Raw genomic sequence first — 18,254 nt, forward strand, 5'->3', positions numbered from 1 at the left:
TCCTCACTTTTGCCATGTTGGTGAATGAGGGAGAGAGTAAAGCCATATGAGTGGCCTTTTAACCTGCTGTCAGAAGTGGGCCAAAAGTACCCTCTAATGCAGTGGTCTCTACCGCCCACTAGTGGGTGTTCCAGTTTTCACAGTGGGCGGTAGCAGAGCAACCAAAGTATATGATATAAATAAAAAGATAGATTAAACTATAGTACATTGTTTTATAAAGATTTATTATGCCAAACTTAGCAAAAATCTGACATAAAGTACTTGGTAAGTAATTATTATTATATGCTTTAACTTGCTGTAACTCTGCTTTATAAATTTTATAAAATAAAATTACCTCCCTACTTTATAAGTCAGCATTACTGTGGAACCAGTGGACGGTTAGAAAATTTTACTAGTAACAGAGATACAAAAGTGGGCGGTAGGTATAAAAAGGTTGACTACCCCTGGTCTAATGCAACCAGTCAGGGATAAAGTCTCTCCCTGAGGTGGCTCCAGGAAAAGGGTAAGAAATGTTAAGAGTTCCTGACGTTCTCTTTACCTGGTGATAGCTTTCACTTGCTGATTGGATGTAATGGTTAGAAGTAATTTCTTTGAATAGTAATAGTGTAAAATTTAATTGCTTTTTCTCTAAGAAATATAGTCATTACTAGATTCCAAATAATACTGTATAACTTTCTACATATCTCAAATACTTGTATCTCAGAATTGTAATATACTTGTATCTCGGATTTATGTCTCCCTTAGAAGCAGGGATCTTATGTTTTATTAGATAAAATTTTTATTTGTATTATATTAATTAAAATAATGTTTATTAGTCTTGTTAGTATAGGTTTTCCCCAGAAATTCTGAGAGTTTACCTTTCTAGTAATCACTGGTGAGTTTCCTGAGTGTACACCTTTGCTGTGGTTTACTTACAAAGCTAAAATGTTTGTTCCTGGCTTTGGTAGCAAGGATCTCAATGGATATTGAATAATTTATTTTCACATAAAAATAATATCCTTGAGAATTTCCAGGTCAAACATTTTTTTCTCATTTTTTTTCTTTACATATTGACAAAAAAACACAGAAGGAGATAGAACTAAAGTGACAGTAAATAAATAGTAGCTAAATTTTTCTATGTCAGGTACAATTCTAAGTAAACACTTCAAAGTATTATCATTTATTTCTAACCTCAGATTTATGAGATGAGCACCTGGCCTGGCTGTTCCTGTTTCCCCTGCAGACCCACTGTACTCTCTTCTGTACTCCCTGAGCTGTAGGCGGCATCATTGGGCTCCCGTGACCTTTTGCTTCCGTTGGTTTTGGTCTTTTAAGAGCACTGGCAGAAGATGAGAGGAAAAGGAGGAGAGCATGTTTATTTTCCTCACTCCCTGTCTACAAGGTCACCCCGGAGAGGCTGTGTTCTTCAGCTTCTCATCTCTTGTCAGACAGCCCTGTCACAGAGCCCTCTCTGGCTTGAGGCGTGTGTTTCTCCCCTTGCCCTTCAGGCTCACAGGAGATGAGGAAGCCTCTGTCGTTTCTCACTGGATATTCATTTTACATTGCATACCTTTGTAAATAGGTCCATTGTTAAACTAGTTTACTCAATTCAGAATGCATCTGTTTCTTTGACTATATGACCAATACAGTATTTATTTTACAGATGAAAAAACTAAGGGAGAGAGTTAAGTAATCTGTATCTTAAGTTCTCTCAGTTAGCCAGTATCTGAGTTAGGGTTCCAACTCAGGTAGTCTGGGTCCACAGCCAGTGTTTTTAATTACCACTTTACAGCTGAAAATTGATAACCGCAGAAAGTACTATTGTTCAATAAATAATTGGGCCCAAAAAGGTAAGTAATATTTAATCATTATGAGTGTAGCAATAGTTGAGATTTTGCACTATCATATTTTTATAAGCTTCTCTAAATCTTACATTTACACTTATATTAATATACTTCACTGAAGGATGGGATATATGTAGTTAACTGTATTCTCTTTAATATAGAACACTCTTTAGTATACCGTATTTCATCAAAAAGATTATAAGAAAATTAGAGTACTTAAACATTGTCTGGATACATGGTTTTTTAAAATATAATTTTGAAAAAATACTATTAAGATTTCCTATGAAAAGCCTAGAAAGTCTTATGGGAAGAAAAATATGTAAAGTAGCAGTAGAGCTTAGGTACACTAAAAGTTTCTTTAATCACAGGCTGTGATTAGACTGCTACAGATACTAATATACTTAAAAATGCACTTATACTTACTATGCACTTACAATTATAGAAACTAGGAAGTTTATAATAATAAAGAACTCTCTAAAAGTAATAACTCTCTGAAAGTAATGTAGGAAGTTTTTACTTGACCAAAGCAAAGGATAAAGGTATAACATAATTAAGTATTGTTTAAATTGATTAAAAGGTGAACAAAAGCATTGCTTTTCCTTTTCCTCCTCTACTTTCTATATTTAAGATTCTCTGGACTTTTTAATATGTTCTTATGTTCATGTAACTTAAAAAATTATTTTTGCTTGTGTGAATTTCCTAGAGTGGCGATAAAAGGGTCAGAAAATGGATGTGTTTAAACCAGAAGTTTCCCTTACAGTTCTGGAGGCCAGAGGTCTGGAATCAAGCTTGTTGGCAGTGCTCCTTGTGGGGAAAATCCTTCCTTGACTCTTCTAGAGTCAGGTGTTTTCCAGGAGTCTTGGAACCCTTTGGCTTGTTTAGATTATTCCGGTTTCTGCCTCGGTGGGCCTATGGCTGTCTTCTCCCGCCGGGTCTGTGTCCTCACACACTGGTTTCCTTTTCCTATGAGGAAATGAGTAATATTGGATTAAGGGTCCACCCTACTCCACCTGCATGACCTCAGTTTAACTAATTTCATCCATAACAACTTTATTTCCAAATAAGGTCATATTCTGAGGTACTGGAGATTAGGACTTGGGTATGTCTTCTTGGGTGATACAATCAACCCATAGCATTGCCTATTAAAAATTAAAAGATAATTACAGAATTTATTTTATAGAACTTACTTTTAGTTTGTATTACAGAATTTAATCTCACTTATTTTTAAGAAAAAAGGAATAATAGAACATTTTTAAACTACTCAAAACTATTTTTTAAAGACATTCAGGGAAGTTTTATTTTTTATTTTTTGTATTTTTCTGAAGTGAGAAGCGGGGAAGCAGAGAGGCAGACTCCCACATGCGCCTGACCAGGATCCACCCGGCATGCCCACCAGGGGACGATGCTCTGCCCCTTTCCGTCATTGCTCTGTTGCAGCCAGAGCCATTCTTGTGCCTGAGGTGGAGGCCATGGAGCCATCTTCAGTGCCCGGGGCAACTTTGCTCCAATGGAGCCTTGGCTGTGGGAAGGGAAGAGAGAGAGATAAAGATAAAGGAGAGGTGGACACATGGAGAAGCAGATGGGTACTTCTCCTGTGTGCCCTGGCCAGGAATCGAACCCAGGACTTCCACACCCGGACCAACGCTCTACCACTGAGCCAACCGGCCAGGGCCTGTTTATCGCCATCTACTTGAAAATTATAATTATCAAAGTCATCACTAAATCTTGTTATTTAATATGTTAATAAAGAAGCATATATCTTACTATATCTCCAATTAAAAAGTGTTTGTTTCAATGTAATTGTTTTTCTTTGTATACCTTTATTTTAAATATTCAGAAAAATGTTTTGAGAAGGTTCATAGGCTTCACTGAAAGAATGATTCATGGTACCAAAAAAGTTAACTCTGGCTGCAATTAATACTTTGTAGAATGGTATTGATAAAATCTTTGTAGCTTGAGATTTTAAAGGATTCTTTTAGTAAATGAGTTCTGCTAAATTTCTATGTGTCTCTGACAAACACTCCACTTTTTCTTAGCTTCCAACACCTGACAGATACAGTAACTGGTCTAATCAGGACCAGTGGTTTAATTCAGTGTGTGTGTGTGTGTGTGTGTTGTGTTTGTATGTGTGGAATTGGGAATATAAGAAACGTAGTTTTCAACATTCTCGAAATGATTCATCCCATTAAAAAAATGGAAACTGTAAGTGTAAACTGTTAGAGGTCTTTACTAAATGCGAAAATAGTGTCGTTCTTTCCTGTATATTTTACGTAAGAATATCTTGGCCTGACCTCCAGAATGTGATGAGAAGGAAGAACACTTACTGACAAAAGCTATAAATTTGGATTTAATTATGTGCTTATTTTTATTTAGTTCTCTAAAATATCTTTATTATTTTTTTAAAAGAATCCTGATATAGTCCACCCGAAAGAAACAATTCCCTCATCTGCTTTTACTGGTATTCGACCTGCACGAGTTGTATCTTCAACTTCTGAGGAGGAAGAAGCATTTACTGAGAAGTTTCTAAAAATTAATTGCAAATATATTACCAGAGGCAAGGTAACGAATAGCACCTTAGAAAAAACTTTTAATTATGTTTTATTTATTACTCAAATTTGAGAGGCATTTACATTTTAAGTTGCCAACATAAGCAAATGATTGAATATTTTTAAAAAGGACTAGTGAAACTACTAGTTTGGGTTAGTGTGAACTTTGCTCATAACAAACAATCTTGTGGTCTGCTGCAAATTATTTAAGGCAATGGGATATATATAAACTTTCTACAATAAAATACAATTAATTTGCTGTTGGTAGAATATTTCAAAAATCTGATATAAAATGACTATTCCTAGGCACTCTTTGAAATGCTAACCTTGGCAAAGTTAGTGTAACATAAATAGGAAGATTTATACTATTATTTATTGTGTACCTACTATATGTCAGAAATTTTGTTTTAATAATTTTACAACTCAAAGTAACCTTAAACAAGAGATAGTCCTGTTCCTTCTTCACAGGAAGAATATATCAGCAAAGGTTAGTATGTCCAAGGTTTCTCTATCATGGCCAGAATGCAAACTGAGTTTGAATCTATGTTTTATATACCACTCCTTGCTGCTTTACTAAGCAAAGACTATGTAGTCTGCAGAGGAAACAAAGTAAACTAACACAGAGTTGGAAAGTAAACTCCAGGTGTTGCTTAGAAAGTAATTTTAACATGATGCCCACTTAAAAATTTGACTACCTTCAAGTCAATTTATAAATTAGGAATATTTGAAATACAGATGGTTAGTGCTATAAGTTTCCCCTTACATACTGTTTTAATTGCATCTACAATCTCAATATGTTGTATTTTTATTGTCAATCAGTTCATAATATCTTCTATTTCTTTTTGGCTCAGGAATATTTAGAGTGTTATTTTCTAAACATTTGGGGATTTTAAAATATCTTGTTAATTGAATTTTAATGTTATTCCATGCAGTTAGAGAACATAACTACTTTTTGAAGGCTTAATTCAAGACTTATTTTATAGTTCAGAATGTATTTCTTGATAAATACTAACATTTGTGCTTGATATGTACATTCTGCTGTCATTAAGATAGTTTTCTTCTGTATTCCTACTGATTTTCTGTATGTTCTATCAATTATTGATAGAAGGATGTTGAAATATCTTACTATAATTGTACATTTGTCTATTTCACCTTTCATTTCTGTTTTTGTTTTGTGTGTTTTGAAACTGCCATTAGGTATAAAAATGTTTAATAAGATTCTTATATTGCCCTGATGGATTGACTAGTTTCATTATTGGTAACATTTTTGCAATGAAACTTACTTTGATGGATACTTATATTCCATTTAATTAGTGTTAACATGGTTTATCTTTTCTGTTGTTTGACTTTTGGCTTATGTCTTTATATTTTAAAGGGGTTTCCATACCTTATATTAGAATTTACTCTTTGTATATGGTACATTCTATGGGCTTTGACAATGTATGACATCTATCCACCATTACAGTATCATAGAGAATGGTTTCATTGTCCTAAAAATCCTCTGTGCTCTGCCTATTCCTTCCTCCTGCTCAACTCCTAGAAGCTATTAATCTTTTTACTGTCTTATAGATTTGCCCTTATTATAGTGTTTTTATAGATTTGCTCTTAATATAGTGTCATATAATTAGAATCATACAGTATGAGTGTATGATTTTAATTGTCTTTTTTCACTTAGCAATATGCATCTAAGGGTCGTCCATGTCTTTGGTGACTTGACGGCTCTTTTTTTAAAATTGCTGAATAATAATTCACTGTGTGGATGTTACACATTCACCAAGTGAAGGACATCTTATTCGCTTCCAATCCGGACACTTATGAATACAGCCACTGTAGACATTCACATGCAGGTTTTTTGTGTAGACAAAAGTTTTTACCTTATTTGAGTAAATACTAAAGTGTGCTCTTGTTAGATCCAGATCATATAAGATTATGTTTAAATTTATAAGAAGCTACCAAAATGTCTTCCATAGTGGTTATATCATTTTGTGTTGCTACCAGCAGTCAGTAAGAGTTGCTGTTGCTCCACTTCATCACATTCATTGTTGTCAGCGTTTTAGACTTTAGCCATGCTAATTGGTCTTTAGTGGTGGTAACTCATTGTTTTACTTTGCATTTCCCTAATGACTTATGATGTTGAGCATATTTTCATAAATTTATTTGTTATCCTCTATCTTTGGCAATTACTTTGTATTTGAAAGATCTTTACATTGAGCATAGAATTTTAGGATGACAGGGTTTTCTTTTTTCTCGGAATTTTAAAGGTGTTTATTTCAGAACTCCACTGTTTTCTGGCTTGTATTGTCTGTTTCTGAAGGACGTCTCTTGTTATTTTTATATTTGGTGTGCTGTACAAAATATAATTTTTTCTTCCGGTTGCATTTTAGATGGTTTATCACTTTTTGAGCAATTTGATTATGATATGCCTTACTGTGTTTTGTTTTTTGTTCCTGTTTTTTTTTGCTTTTGCTTGAGGTTCATTTAGCTTCTTGGATCTGTGGGTTTATAATTTTCATCACATGTGTAAACTTTTTGGCCATATTTCTTCAAATATTATTTCTCATTCTCCTTTATTTGGGAACTCTCATTATGCATGTTTGGGCTGCTTGATGTTTCTCATAATTCAGTGGTACTCTGTTCTTTTTTTTTTCACTATGCACAATTTTGATTGCTATATCTTTATGTTCACAAATATTTTTCCCATGTCTAATCTGCTATTCTATCCAGTGTAATTTTGGTTCTGTAAGTTCAAACAGGGTATCTTATATCTTCATAATCCCTGCTTAGCTTGAACAATCTTTCTTCTATATTCTTGAATATATGGAATCTATATTAAGGTATTTTTACATTGTATATACTCTACTTTTGACTATCTGTTTTTGGGTTATTCCTGGCAATGTAAATGTTCCTACAGCATACTTTATGATCTTCCATTAGATTGAGTTGGCATATGATACAGAAGTACAAACTGATATATGTGAATCTATTTAAAATATTAATCAAAAGGTGATTAGGGTATGGTTTATATGAAGTTACTTATTTTGGTGGTCCCTGGTCGGTCTTAACTAAAAGAAATTGTATTCATAGTTTTAGATTGATTCCCTAACTGTAAATGCAAAGTATATTTTATTATCTTGAACATTTATAGTAGCTTTTTTTCCATTAGTGAGTATGTGACCATTTTTAGTAGGATATTTTTTTTTTTTTTCATTTTTCTGAAGCTGGAAACAGGGAGAGACAGTCAGACAGACTCCCGCATGCGCCCGACCGGTATTCACCCGGCACGCCCACCATGGGGCGACGCTCTGCCTACCAGGGGGCGATGCTCTGCCCATCCTGGGCGTCGCCATGTTGCGACCAGAGCCACTCTAGCGCCTGAGGCAGAGGCCACAGAGCCATCCCCAGCGCCCGGGCCATCTTTGCTCTAATGGAGCCTTGGCTGTGGGAGGGGAAGAGAGAGACAGAGAGGAAAGCGCAGCGGAGGGGTGGAGAAGCAAATGGGTGCTTCTCTTGTGTGCCCTGGCCGGGAATCGAACCCGGGTCCTCCGCACGCTAGGCCAACACTCTACCGCTGAGCCAACCGGCCAGGGCAGTAGGATATTTTTTTTCTTGATTATTTTTAAAGGTAGTTTTATGTTTTTAATGTTAAACCAGGTAAATTCACAGAGCTGAGTATGGAGTTGGAAGTAGGGTGTGATACCATATTACAAAGGTTTTAAGTTTTTCTTTTCTTTAGTAGCTTCAGAAAAAAACACAAGACAACTTTGAGGTAACTATTTGGGTTTTTTTAGAATTCTTTCTGTCTCTTAATTTTTACACTTACAGAATATATTGGAATGGGAGTTAAAATATGGAATTAAGGTATTTTGACTCTTTGGTTGGAATGATTGTATACTTTTCTGCTTCTATGTGAAGGGATTATAGTAAAAGCACAGATTGACTGGATTTTAAATCTTGTTCCTACCACTTAACTAGCTAGCTATGTTATTATTTAGGACAAGTTGCCCAGTCTTCCTCAACCTTAATTTCCTCAATTGTGTACTCATCTCAGAGCTGACTCTAATGATCAGATGAACAATAATGTGTATAAAGCATGGTGCATACAAAGCATGCAGTAAATTAGCTAATACTAGTGGGATGGGCTTCTTATGGACTTAGGTTGGCTCCTTGTCAAATGAGAGTGTTAGACTCTTCATATTCAGCATCACTATTTGTATGAATATATTTAAAACTATATAGCTTTTAATGATTAAATTAAAAGTGATTGCAGTGTACCTTGTAAGGTCCTCTAATCTACCCAATTTTATAGATTAAAAAACTCAGGCCCAGAGGCCTTGCTTGCCCAAGGTCACATGCCGAGATAGTAGCTGAGTCAAGTGAAGCAGGTGTTTTTAATAATACTTTTAAAGAGATTATACTGCTTTCTTTTTATAATGGGTTGTATTGTCAACATTATTTATTAAACCTGTGTTGTATACATAAAACTCTATTTGATACCTCTAGTGAGGAAACCACACAGGAAGCAGTACCCGAATTAATGTAAAATATGGCCCGTGCCTTCCTGGAGTTTGCAGTCCTGTCTTATGTTACTCGAGTTCTCCTGCTGACAGAACTTAGTATTTTACTGAGGCTGCAAAATTTACACCTGACTAGATTGTTTGAGGGTAAATATAATATTTTTTGTATATTGCCTCTGCTAAAGAGAATTTACTGGGAAAATCTGTTATAAACATTTCCATGAAAATGCCTTAGTGCTTGAATATACTGCTTTTATATGTAGTAGGTGGCCTAATATCAGAAGAAAATTAGCAAAAATAGCTAAAATACTTTTTGAAAATTTAAACTTTGAAGATTAAACATGGTTTTCTTTCTTTTTTTTTATTTTTTATCTTAGGGCACAGTCAGTGGTGTGCTGCTAGTTACACCAAATAATATAATGTTTGATCCACATAAAACTGACCCCTTGGTTCAAGAGAATGGCTGTGAGGAGTATGGGATCATGTGTCCAATGGAAGAGGTGATGTCAGCTGCAATGTACAGAGAAATTTTGGATAGCAAACTAAAGGAATCCTTACCCATGTAAGAGTGTTTTTTATACTCCTTTGCAATTTTATTGCATTTAGATAGTTGACCCTAGTCTAAGATTCTTTAAGCATTTTTACTACTTTATTATAGCTTTCTTTGTTTTATTAATAATGAAACAAGTATATGTAGTTTTGAAAAGATTATTCTCAATTCACTTAGAATAGTTAGGAGTTGCTTTAGCTTAATATTTGTATATTTGGTCAGAGAACTGGATATTTAAAAGTAACCCATAATACTCATTTATTACACTGTTTACTAGATTTTAAATTCAGACATAGCATTCAGAATTCTAAATTATTTATACAAGTAATTTAAGGTAATATAAGTAATCAAGGGTAGCTTTCAAATTTTTCTTAGAAGAGCCTCTTGGGGGTGGGATTTGGAGAGGCCACATGAGCGAAGACCTGCCATTGTTATCGCCAGAGCAGCTTTGTTTTTTATTTATTCATTTATATGTTTGCATCCTTTTTTCTCAGAAGTGTAAAACATAAGGGAGAAGATCCAAAAATTACACAAATATGAACCTTGGAATATACTGGTTGGGAATGTTTAGTTATCTGATTGTGATCCAGGTAACATAACTGTGAGACTACAGATCAGCAGAGCCTTTGCACAGAATGTGCTTGGCTAAAGGAATGACTAGAGAGAAAAGGGAGGAATAAAAAATAAAGGCGATATTAAAAGGTAGGTATACACAGAAAGGAGGAAGTAGAAAGGAAGAAAATTGCTATGTAACAGAAAAGAACTCCGCATTCCTCCCTACATGATTCTATCGACAGTTTAAAAACTAGCCTCACTCCGAAACTAAGATATATATCCCTGTATTATTAGTTCAGTGGGTGATGAAGGCTCTTATAATATTAATCTCGAGGGGTAGAACTATTACAGAGGAGGAGAAGAGCAAATTATTTTTGCTTTTGAGGCTGAGTTCGTGAGTTATTAGGATACCTGTGGAGAATAAAATTCCTTTATTCAGAAAGTCTTAATTAGCCTGACCAGGTGGTGGCGCAGTGGATAGAGCATTGGACTGGGATGTAGAGGACCCAGGTTTGAGCCCCAAGGTCACCAGCTTGAGCACGGGCTCATCTGGTTTGTGCAAGGCTCACCAGCTTGAGCCCAAGGTCTCTGGCTCGAGCAAGGGGTTACTCGGTCTGCTGAAGCCCCCCCCCCCCCCCCCCCCCCGTCAAGGCACATATGAGAAGTCAATCAGTGAACAACAACTAAGGAACCGCCATGAAGAATTGATGTTTCTCATCTCTCTCCCTTCCTGTCTTTCCCTATCTGTCCCTATCTGTCCCTCTCTCTGACTCTGTCTCTGCCACACAGAAGAAAAGTCTTAATTATACCTCCCACTCAGTAGATATTATTAGTAAACTCATCTTTACAGGTGCAGATAATTCCTAGGATATCTGCTAGTGTAAGTTATTTTTATCGATCATTCAAAGTCAGGTTCAGTAATTGAGGATTATTGGAGTGGGTGGAGGGATGAGATAAAGGTGAAGGAGTGAAGGGTTAGATTAAAAGAGAACAAGATTATATATGTAATCATATACTGTCAGTCATTGGTAAAAATTCACTTTCTGTTGCGCTGTGTTTTCATTTGTGTTTTGAGATTCTCCTATGCTGAATGATCCATAACTGTTCTGTAAGAATGTCCTAGGGCTCTTCCTCTGGGACATCACTGTTTTATCATTCACAGTATCACCTGGAAAGACCATGCACTTGATCTAAGTATTTCTTTAGAATTTCTCCAAAAAGAAATATCACTCAGTTCTCCCTTATGAACTGATTTAAAACAATATTTGTGACAAAATCAAGTTTTTCAGAGTAATGTCATACATGGCAAAAATGAGGTATAAGATTTGATTTGCTTTCTTTTGTCTTAAACTGCTGAGCAAGTAGATTTTAAAAGTATTGTTCTGGAACTATATTGAGCAGTAGAAGCATCATTGAATTAATGAATATTTAGTCTTTTGTCATATTAACTCTTGAAGGCTACAGCACTTACATAAATATATATCCTGTTTTGTTAATTATCTTTTATGTAAAGGTCTTATTAAATGTACATGTACAGTTTCTCAAAATTTATCAGGTTCCAAGACCCTTTATACAGAGTAGGGCAAAAGTAGGTTTGCAGGTAGGAGTACATGAAACAGTTTATTCTTGTATTAATGTTTATTAATTGTTGTATTTTTTTCTATACAACTGGACCTATTTTTGCCCCACCCTGTATGCAGTTTGAGTGAATCACCAGTAGATGGCACTGTTGTTACATATTTTATAGCACTAGTTAGATGCTTGTGTTTCTTCAAAGCAAATCACACTAGAGAAACAGAGATATGAACCGGACTTCAACTCATTAATGGTTTTTGTAAAAATAAATTTTTATTGTTCTAGTTATAAATATTATACATACTTATTATTAGAAAATTGAAAACTACCAAAAGTTAGGTTAACTGAGTTTCTCACCACCCATAGCCAATTATTTTTGTGTTGAATTACTTTTTCTGTCTTTTTTATTTTCAAACTTGCATCAATGTTAATACCTTTTCCACTAAGAGTTTTTGCAGTTTTCATTTACCACCAGCTATTTGTAACTGTCATTTTAAATTACTGGCTTCTGTTTTTTTTCATGCTGCAAATATTTGCACTACCTTCTTCCACAACTTAAACTACGTATCTAACTTGTAAACATTACTGCTTACATCTACAGATGCCATTAGCATGGACATCTAGATGTAATTATGAACCATTCAGCTATCTAATATCAAATCCCTTTAGTTAAACAAGTTCTCTTAGAGTTGTTTTAATAGAAGTTTCTGGTAGCTTGAAAAATTCCTGTAAATACTTTAGTCTCAGTTCTCCTGAGGTTGGTTTTCAGCTGTGCATTTGAGCTGTATATGTTAGTTTAATCTCTTTAAATGTAAGTAAGCACTGTGTGTGTACTTGTGTGTAATATCAATTAATGTGTCATTTTATGAAGATACTTAAATATTAATCAAAATTTTATGTAAGTTTATTTTTCATATTCTACCAATGAATAAATTTTACTTTAGAATTAGAGCTGTACCCAAAACTTATATCATCATCTCTTCAGGTAGATTAACTTAGGAAATCTTACATTGATGTTTCCCATATCTTAAGCAATTGATGCAAAAGCTTGTCTATTACCTGGTCTGTATGAATAAATCAGAAATTTTGATATGTTGTTAAAAAATGTATGCTTTTTTTAGAATGTTAATTTAGTGGTAAGTTTGTAGACAATAAAAGACTATAGTTTGAAAAATCTAATAACTTTAATTTTGTTTACTGACAGAGAGATAGATCAGTTATCAGGAAGGGACTTCTGCCATTTGAAGAAAATGACAAGAAGTAATACTGATGAAATCGACTCAAGAATCCGTGATGCAGGTAATGATAGTGCCAGCACTGCTCCTAGGAGCACCGAGGAGTCTCTTTCTGAAGACGTGTTCACAGAATCAGAACTCTCTCCTAAACAGGAGGAGCTTGTCTCTTCAGATGAGCTGCGACAAGGCCGATTGTCTCGTGCGTCCTCAGAATCTGTGCAGACTGTCACTCAGAGTGGAGCAGAATGTTTGACAGTCCTGTCAGAGTCTGCCACTCCCAATCAGTTAAAGTCTGCTTCTGGACATTCTGCAAATGAAGTTGGGGCTCTTTCTCCTAAAACTGATTTAAATAATCTTGAAATAGCAGCTAAGGAAGATCAGGCTACAGATAATATTCAAGAAATATCGGGCCCTAAAGAAAACATAAATATAAAAGGTAATACAGACCAGGATTTTCTTAATGAGAATTCACTACACCAAGAAGAGGATGAAAAAGAAAGCATGCCTTGTGGGGAAGCAATAGAATTCAAACAAAAGCAAATCGTCAAAGGAAAACAGGGAAAGGAGCAAAATCAGGACTCAGAGACGGAGGTAGAAGAGCTACGGAAACTCTGGAAAACCCATACTATGCAACAAACGAAGCAGCAGAGGGAAAATATTCAACAGGTGTCACAAAAAGAAATGAAACATAAAACAGCAACTGTCGATATAGAAGGTAAGTGTGGTAAATGTTAGACTGTATCGCATTCATACTGTTGCATATTATCTCCCTCTGTCCTCACTGATTCAAAAGCTGCTGTATTTCAGGCTACTCTGAAGAGTAATCTAGTGACCCTTGACTGATGTCTGTCTGGGACAACTGGGATAGTCTTTGGTTTCTACTATCTTGACTTTTCTTATTCCTAGTGGATTATTTGTGTAAGCGTCTTTCCCACCATGTTTAAACGTTCCCGACTCGCACCACATTCTGTTTTTAAACAATTTATTTCTTGAAAGTGCTCATAAGCTCTGTAATACCTTTGATTTCTCTTTTTCTTTCCCTTTTAGTTCTTGATATTAAATGTCTCATTAAAATGTCTTTATTCATTATATATATAATATATATATATAATATCCTAATTGAAATTTGTCATCGACAAAGCTGTAATCCCATCTTTTTTTTAAAAAGTACAATTAGGCATAAAAATCCATTTTTTATATTCTCCCATGTATCCAGAAGTTTCTTCATTGTCTGATGAAATGTTTTTCTTTAAAAAGCAGCACTAAAGAGGCCCTGGCCAGTTGGCTCAGTGGTAGAGCGTCGGCCTGGGGTGCAGAGGTCCCAGGTTCGATTCCCGGCCAGGGCACACAGGAGAGGCGCCCATCTGCCTCTCCACCCCTCCCCCTCTCCTTTCTCTCTGTCTCTCTCTTCCCCTCCTGCAGCTGAAGCTCCATTGGAGCAAAGATGGCCCGGGCGTTGGGGATGGCTCCTTGGCCTCTGCCCCAGGCACTAGAGTGGCTCTGGTGGCAGCAGAGCGATGCGCCCTGGAGGGGCAGAGCATCACCCCCTGGTAGGCAGAGCGTCGCCCCCTGGTGGGCGTGCCGGGTGGATCCCGGTCAGGCGCATGCGGGAGTCTGTCTGACTGTCTCTCCCCGTTTCCAGCTTTAGAAAAATACAAAAAAATACAAAAAAAAAAAGAAAAAGCAGCACTAAAGATAAATTAAAACACTTTCATTTTAAGTTTTGTTTTTGGGAGCCGTTTAGTTATGAAAATTACAGAAACAATTTTTCAGATACACAGTGCTTCTGCTTAATGTTAATGGGCTGCAGCTCAGATATCTTAGTTAACATTTCTAATAGTCTATTGGAATGTTGATTTTAGGCCAATCCAATTTATATATGAGCTTCTTTTTCATTTTTTAATTCAAGTTTCTTACTGTTAAAATACACATAAAATATGCCTGACTGGAGGTGGCTCAGGGGACAGAGCGTCCACATGGGATGCTGAGGTCCCAGGTTCAAAACCCTGAAGTCACTAGCTTGAGCATGAGGTCATGAACAGGACCCAATCATCGCTGGCTTGAGGCCCAAGGTCGCTGGGTAGAGCCCACGGTTGCAGGCAGGTCACTGACTTAGCTTGAGCTCCCCCAATCAAGGTACATACTGGAAAGCAATCAATGAACAACTAAAGTGTAGCAGCTGTGAGTTGATGCTTCTCATCTCTCTCCCACTCTGCCTGTCTCTCTATTTCTCTCACTTGGCCAATTTAACCATTTTTAAATGTAAAATTTGGTGGCAGTACATTCACATTGTTTGTTGTACAACTGTCACCACCATCCTTTTCCAAAGCTTCCCAAACTGAAACTACCCATTAAACAAAAATTCCTATACTCTCCTCTTCCCACCCCTGACAACCACCATTCTACTTTTTGTCTCTGCATTTTTGTCTTTCCTCTCGGTACCTCATAGAAGTGGAATCATGAGCCATCTGTCCTTTGTGTGTGACTTACTTCCTTTACATATTGCTCTGGTTGTTTTGATGTTTTGGCTTTTGTGAGCAAAGCTGCTGTGAACATTGGAGTCCAAATATCTGTTTGAGGCCCTCCTTTCGATTTTGGGGGTATATACCCAAAGTGGATTTGCAAGATTCAATGGTTAATGCTGTCTTTAATTTTTTGAGGAACTGCCAAACTTTTCCACAGTGGCTGCACTATTTTCTGTTTCCACTAGCAATGCACAGCAGTTTGATTCAGCTTTTAAAATACTCAATTTTCTTTCTACCATCTTAGATACCCTGAAGACCTAAGGATTATATTCGGTAGATGTTAAGAAATTCATTTACTCAAAGCAAATTCTGTAAAAGATTGAATATTTTTTGTAATTTTTTTCTTTATTCAGAACTAATGAATTCATGAAAGATGACAAAAACAGGGAGTTTTTATAAAATATATAAAATTACCTGGGATTCATCACCTAGAGATGATTATTATTAACATTTAGTATATTTATCTTTGATCTTTGGTGTGTTACATATAGAATTTTGAAATTGTTAGTATGTGTCTATACATGTTTTTATTTTTTATATAAAATTGAGATTATACTGTATGTAGTGTTATATTTTGCTTAAGATATTTCCTATCTTCGATATTGTAAACAATGCTGGCATGAATATCATTATTGATATTTTTGTGTCTGTAGTTACCTTATGTTTTGGAATCTTTGAAAAAGGTAAAATAAGGGATTTTGTTTAAACCAATATTGTGTTAGACTACTTTCATTGTATTGGCCTTGGGGTGCAGAGTTTGATGGGGAGAAGCTCTATGATGACAAAATACTGGAAGGAGAAGAGTTGGTAGGTATGTTCTGTTAGTTACCTGAACATTATGGAGACCCTTGGGGTTAAAATTATTTTGTGTCACTTAACATCAATGACAAGTATGGTTTCTTCCCTTTTTCAGGTGAGGGGGAGGCAGTATTGTGGTAACTATTTAACTAATTTTAAGTAACTTAAGATTCTATAATAGGAAGCTATTCAAAGTTTCTGACTCTTAATGACTTTTGTAATATAATAAAACTGGAATATAACGGAAAAGTGATAAAAGTTCATTTTTAATGATAGGTAAATACTTGCGCTCAGGTGATGAGCCTTCCACAAAGTTACACAGAAAGAAGCCATGACTAGTACCCACATTTCCTGAGTGTAACTAAGTATTTCCTCCACACTCTGTTGTCTTCATAAGCTAATTAATGTCCAGATGCTTAAATTGAGTATTATTGTTAGACTCTTAATGCACCTTATGTTAGAATCTCTGATTGGGAGAGTTAACAATAATATAGGCTTAATAGACCGTCCAGACAGATGGCTGACTCTAGAATATTGTTAATGATTTTTATCACACCTTAATACATATATATGTAAAAGCTTTAGAAGACCCTGGCCAGTTGGCTCAGTGGTACAGCATTGGCCTGCCATGTGGATGTCCTGGGTTCGATTTCTGGCCTGGGCACACAGGAGAAGCAACCATCTGCTTCTCCACCTTCCCCCTCTCCTTTCTCTTTATCTCTCTCTTCCCCTCCCGCAGCCAAGGCTCCATTGGTGCAAAGTTGGCCTGGGTGCTGAGGATGGCTCTGGTTACAATGGAGCAATGGCCCCAGGTGGGCAGAGTATAGCCCCCTAGTGGGCTTGCCAGGTGGATCACAGTCGGGTGCATGTGGGAGTCTGTCTCTCTACCTTCCCGCTTCTCACTTCAGAAAAACACAAAAATAATAATAATAATAATAAAGCTTTAGAAACTTCTAAATTTTTGTCTGTAGTTCCATGTTAAGGTAAACTTTAGAAGTTCTACAGACTTATTTAGTCATTATTCTAAAGAGCTGATCGAGAATGTGCAGCAAATTGTATATGTATATGTAATTACTTTAGTATGGTTGTTACAAACAAAAATTTAACAAGAGTTCCTGAAGCTTTCACATTTTTTCCTGCTACTCTTAGATATAATTTCAGTTTATAATGTGGCTGTTGGTTCCTTAGTCTTGTTATACCTACCTTTGATGGAGAAAAAAATACAAGTTACTTAAGAGAATTCACCTTGGTGTCAACAAATTGAAGTATAATTCTGTAATAGTTAAGAGTTTAGGGATAAACATAATTCAATCTAAATCAATTAAGCATGGTGTATAAGAATTGAATAAATACTCCTGTGTCTCAATTCTAGGTTCTGCAGTTTTAAAAGAAAAGAGAAGGCATCAGTCACATAAATTCTTGTGTCTCAGAGTTGGAAAACCAATGAGGAAAACATTTGTATCCCAAGCAAGTGCAACAATGCAGCAGTATGCACAGAGAGATAAGAAACATGAATACTGGTTTGCTGTGCCGCAGGAAAGGTAAATAAAACAACAACCAGAACTTTAAAACAGTATTGAGATCTTTGAAATTAAAATTATTTTGTATACCACTTAACAATGCCAAAGTATTTTTGAAACATACAATGTATGATTAAAACCTGAGATTAAATCTATTCAAAATATTTTAGCTATTTTATTTTATACTCTTTAGTTTACCCCATTTTTAATCTTATTCTTTGTGATTTAATGCAAAAGATGTTAACATACACCTAGTGTTAGTAGTAAAGAAACTTACTTAAAATGTCTTAGAGCAAGAAGGTTCATCAAAAACTAACTGGTGTAGCCCCTACCTCATGACCGGTAATGATGTATAATCTCTTTTTAAAGATCTCCTCAAATACTTACTGAATACCTAGTATACACATAGCACTAAATTAGTTTCTAAAAGGATGTGGTCTTCAAATTATTGTTTGTATCTCCTACCCAATTTTTTGTTATAAATTTAAGCAATTGTGAAGACTGTCTGTCATTGCTGTATTATAAATAAATTAATTAAAACTGTTACATTAATTTTTGAAATACTCTAGTAGAATTTAAACATCATAGCAATTTTCCCTCTTCCATTATTTAT

At 35.5% G+C, this 18,254-nt stretch overlaps 1 protein-coding gene and 1 non-coding gene across 3 annotated transcripts in view; both read left to right on the forward strand.

Moving 5' to 3' along the window:
* Positions 1–18,254, forward strand: part of OXR1 (oxidation resistance 1) — a 507,670-nt gene that overhangs the window by 437,779 nt on the left and 51,637 nt on the right. For both annotated transcript variants that reach the window (XM_066379348.1, XM_066379349.1), the window contains 4 exons: positions 4,230–4,382; positions 9,261–9,445; positions 12,768–13,513; positions 17,494–17,662. In XM_066379348.1, the coding sequence (XP_066235445.1) occupies positions 4,230–4,382; positions 9,261–9,445; positions 12,768–13,513; positions 17,494–17,662 (1,253 nt within the window). The remainder of the gene's footprint in view (positions 1–4,229; positions 4,383–9,260; positions 9,446–12,767; positions 13,514–17,493; positions 17,663–18,254) is intronic.
* TRNAP-GGG (transfer RNA proline (anticodon GGG)) lies at positions 14,069–14,144 on the forward strand. Its single transcript has one exon. It is a non-coding gene; the product is annotated as a tRNA-Pro (tRNA).

Source organism: Saccopteryx leptura, chromosome 3, assembly GCF_036850995.1.
Source record: "Saccopteryx leptura isolate mSacLep1 chromosome 3, mSacLep1_pri_phased_curated, whole genome shotgun sequence".
NCBI classification, from domain to species: Eukaryota; Metazoa; Chordata; class Mammalia; order Chiroptera; family Emballonuridae; genus Saccopteryx; species Saccopteryx leptura.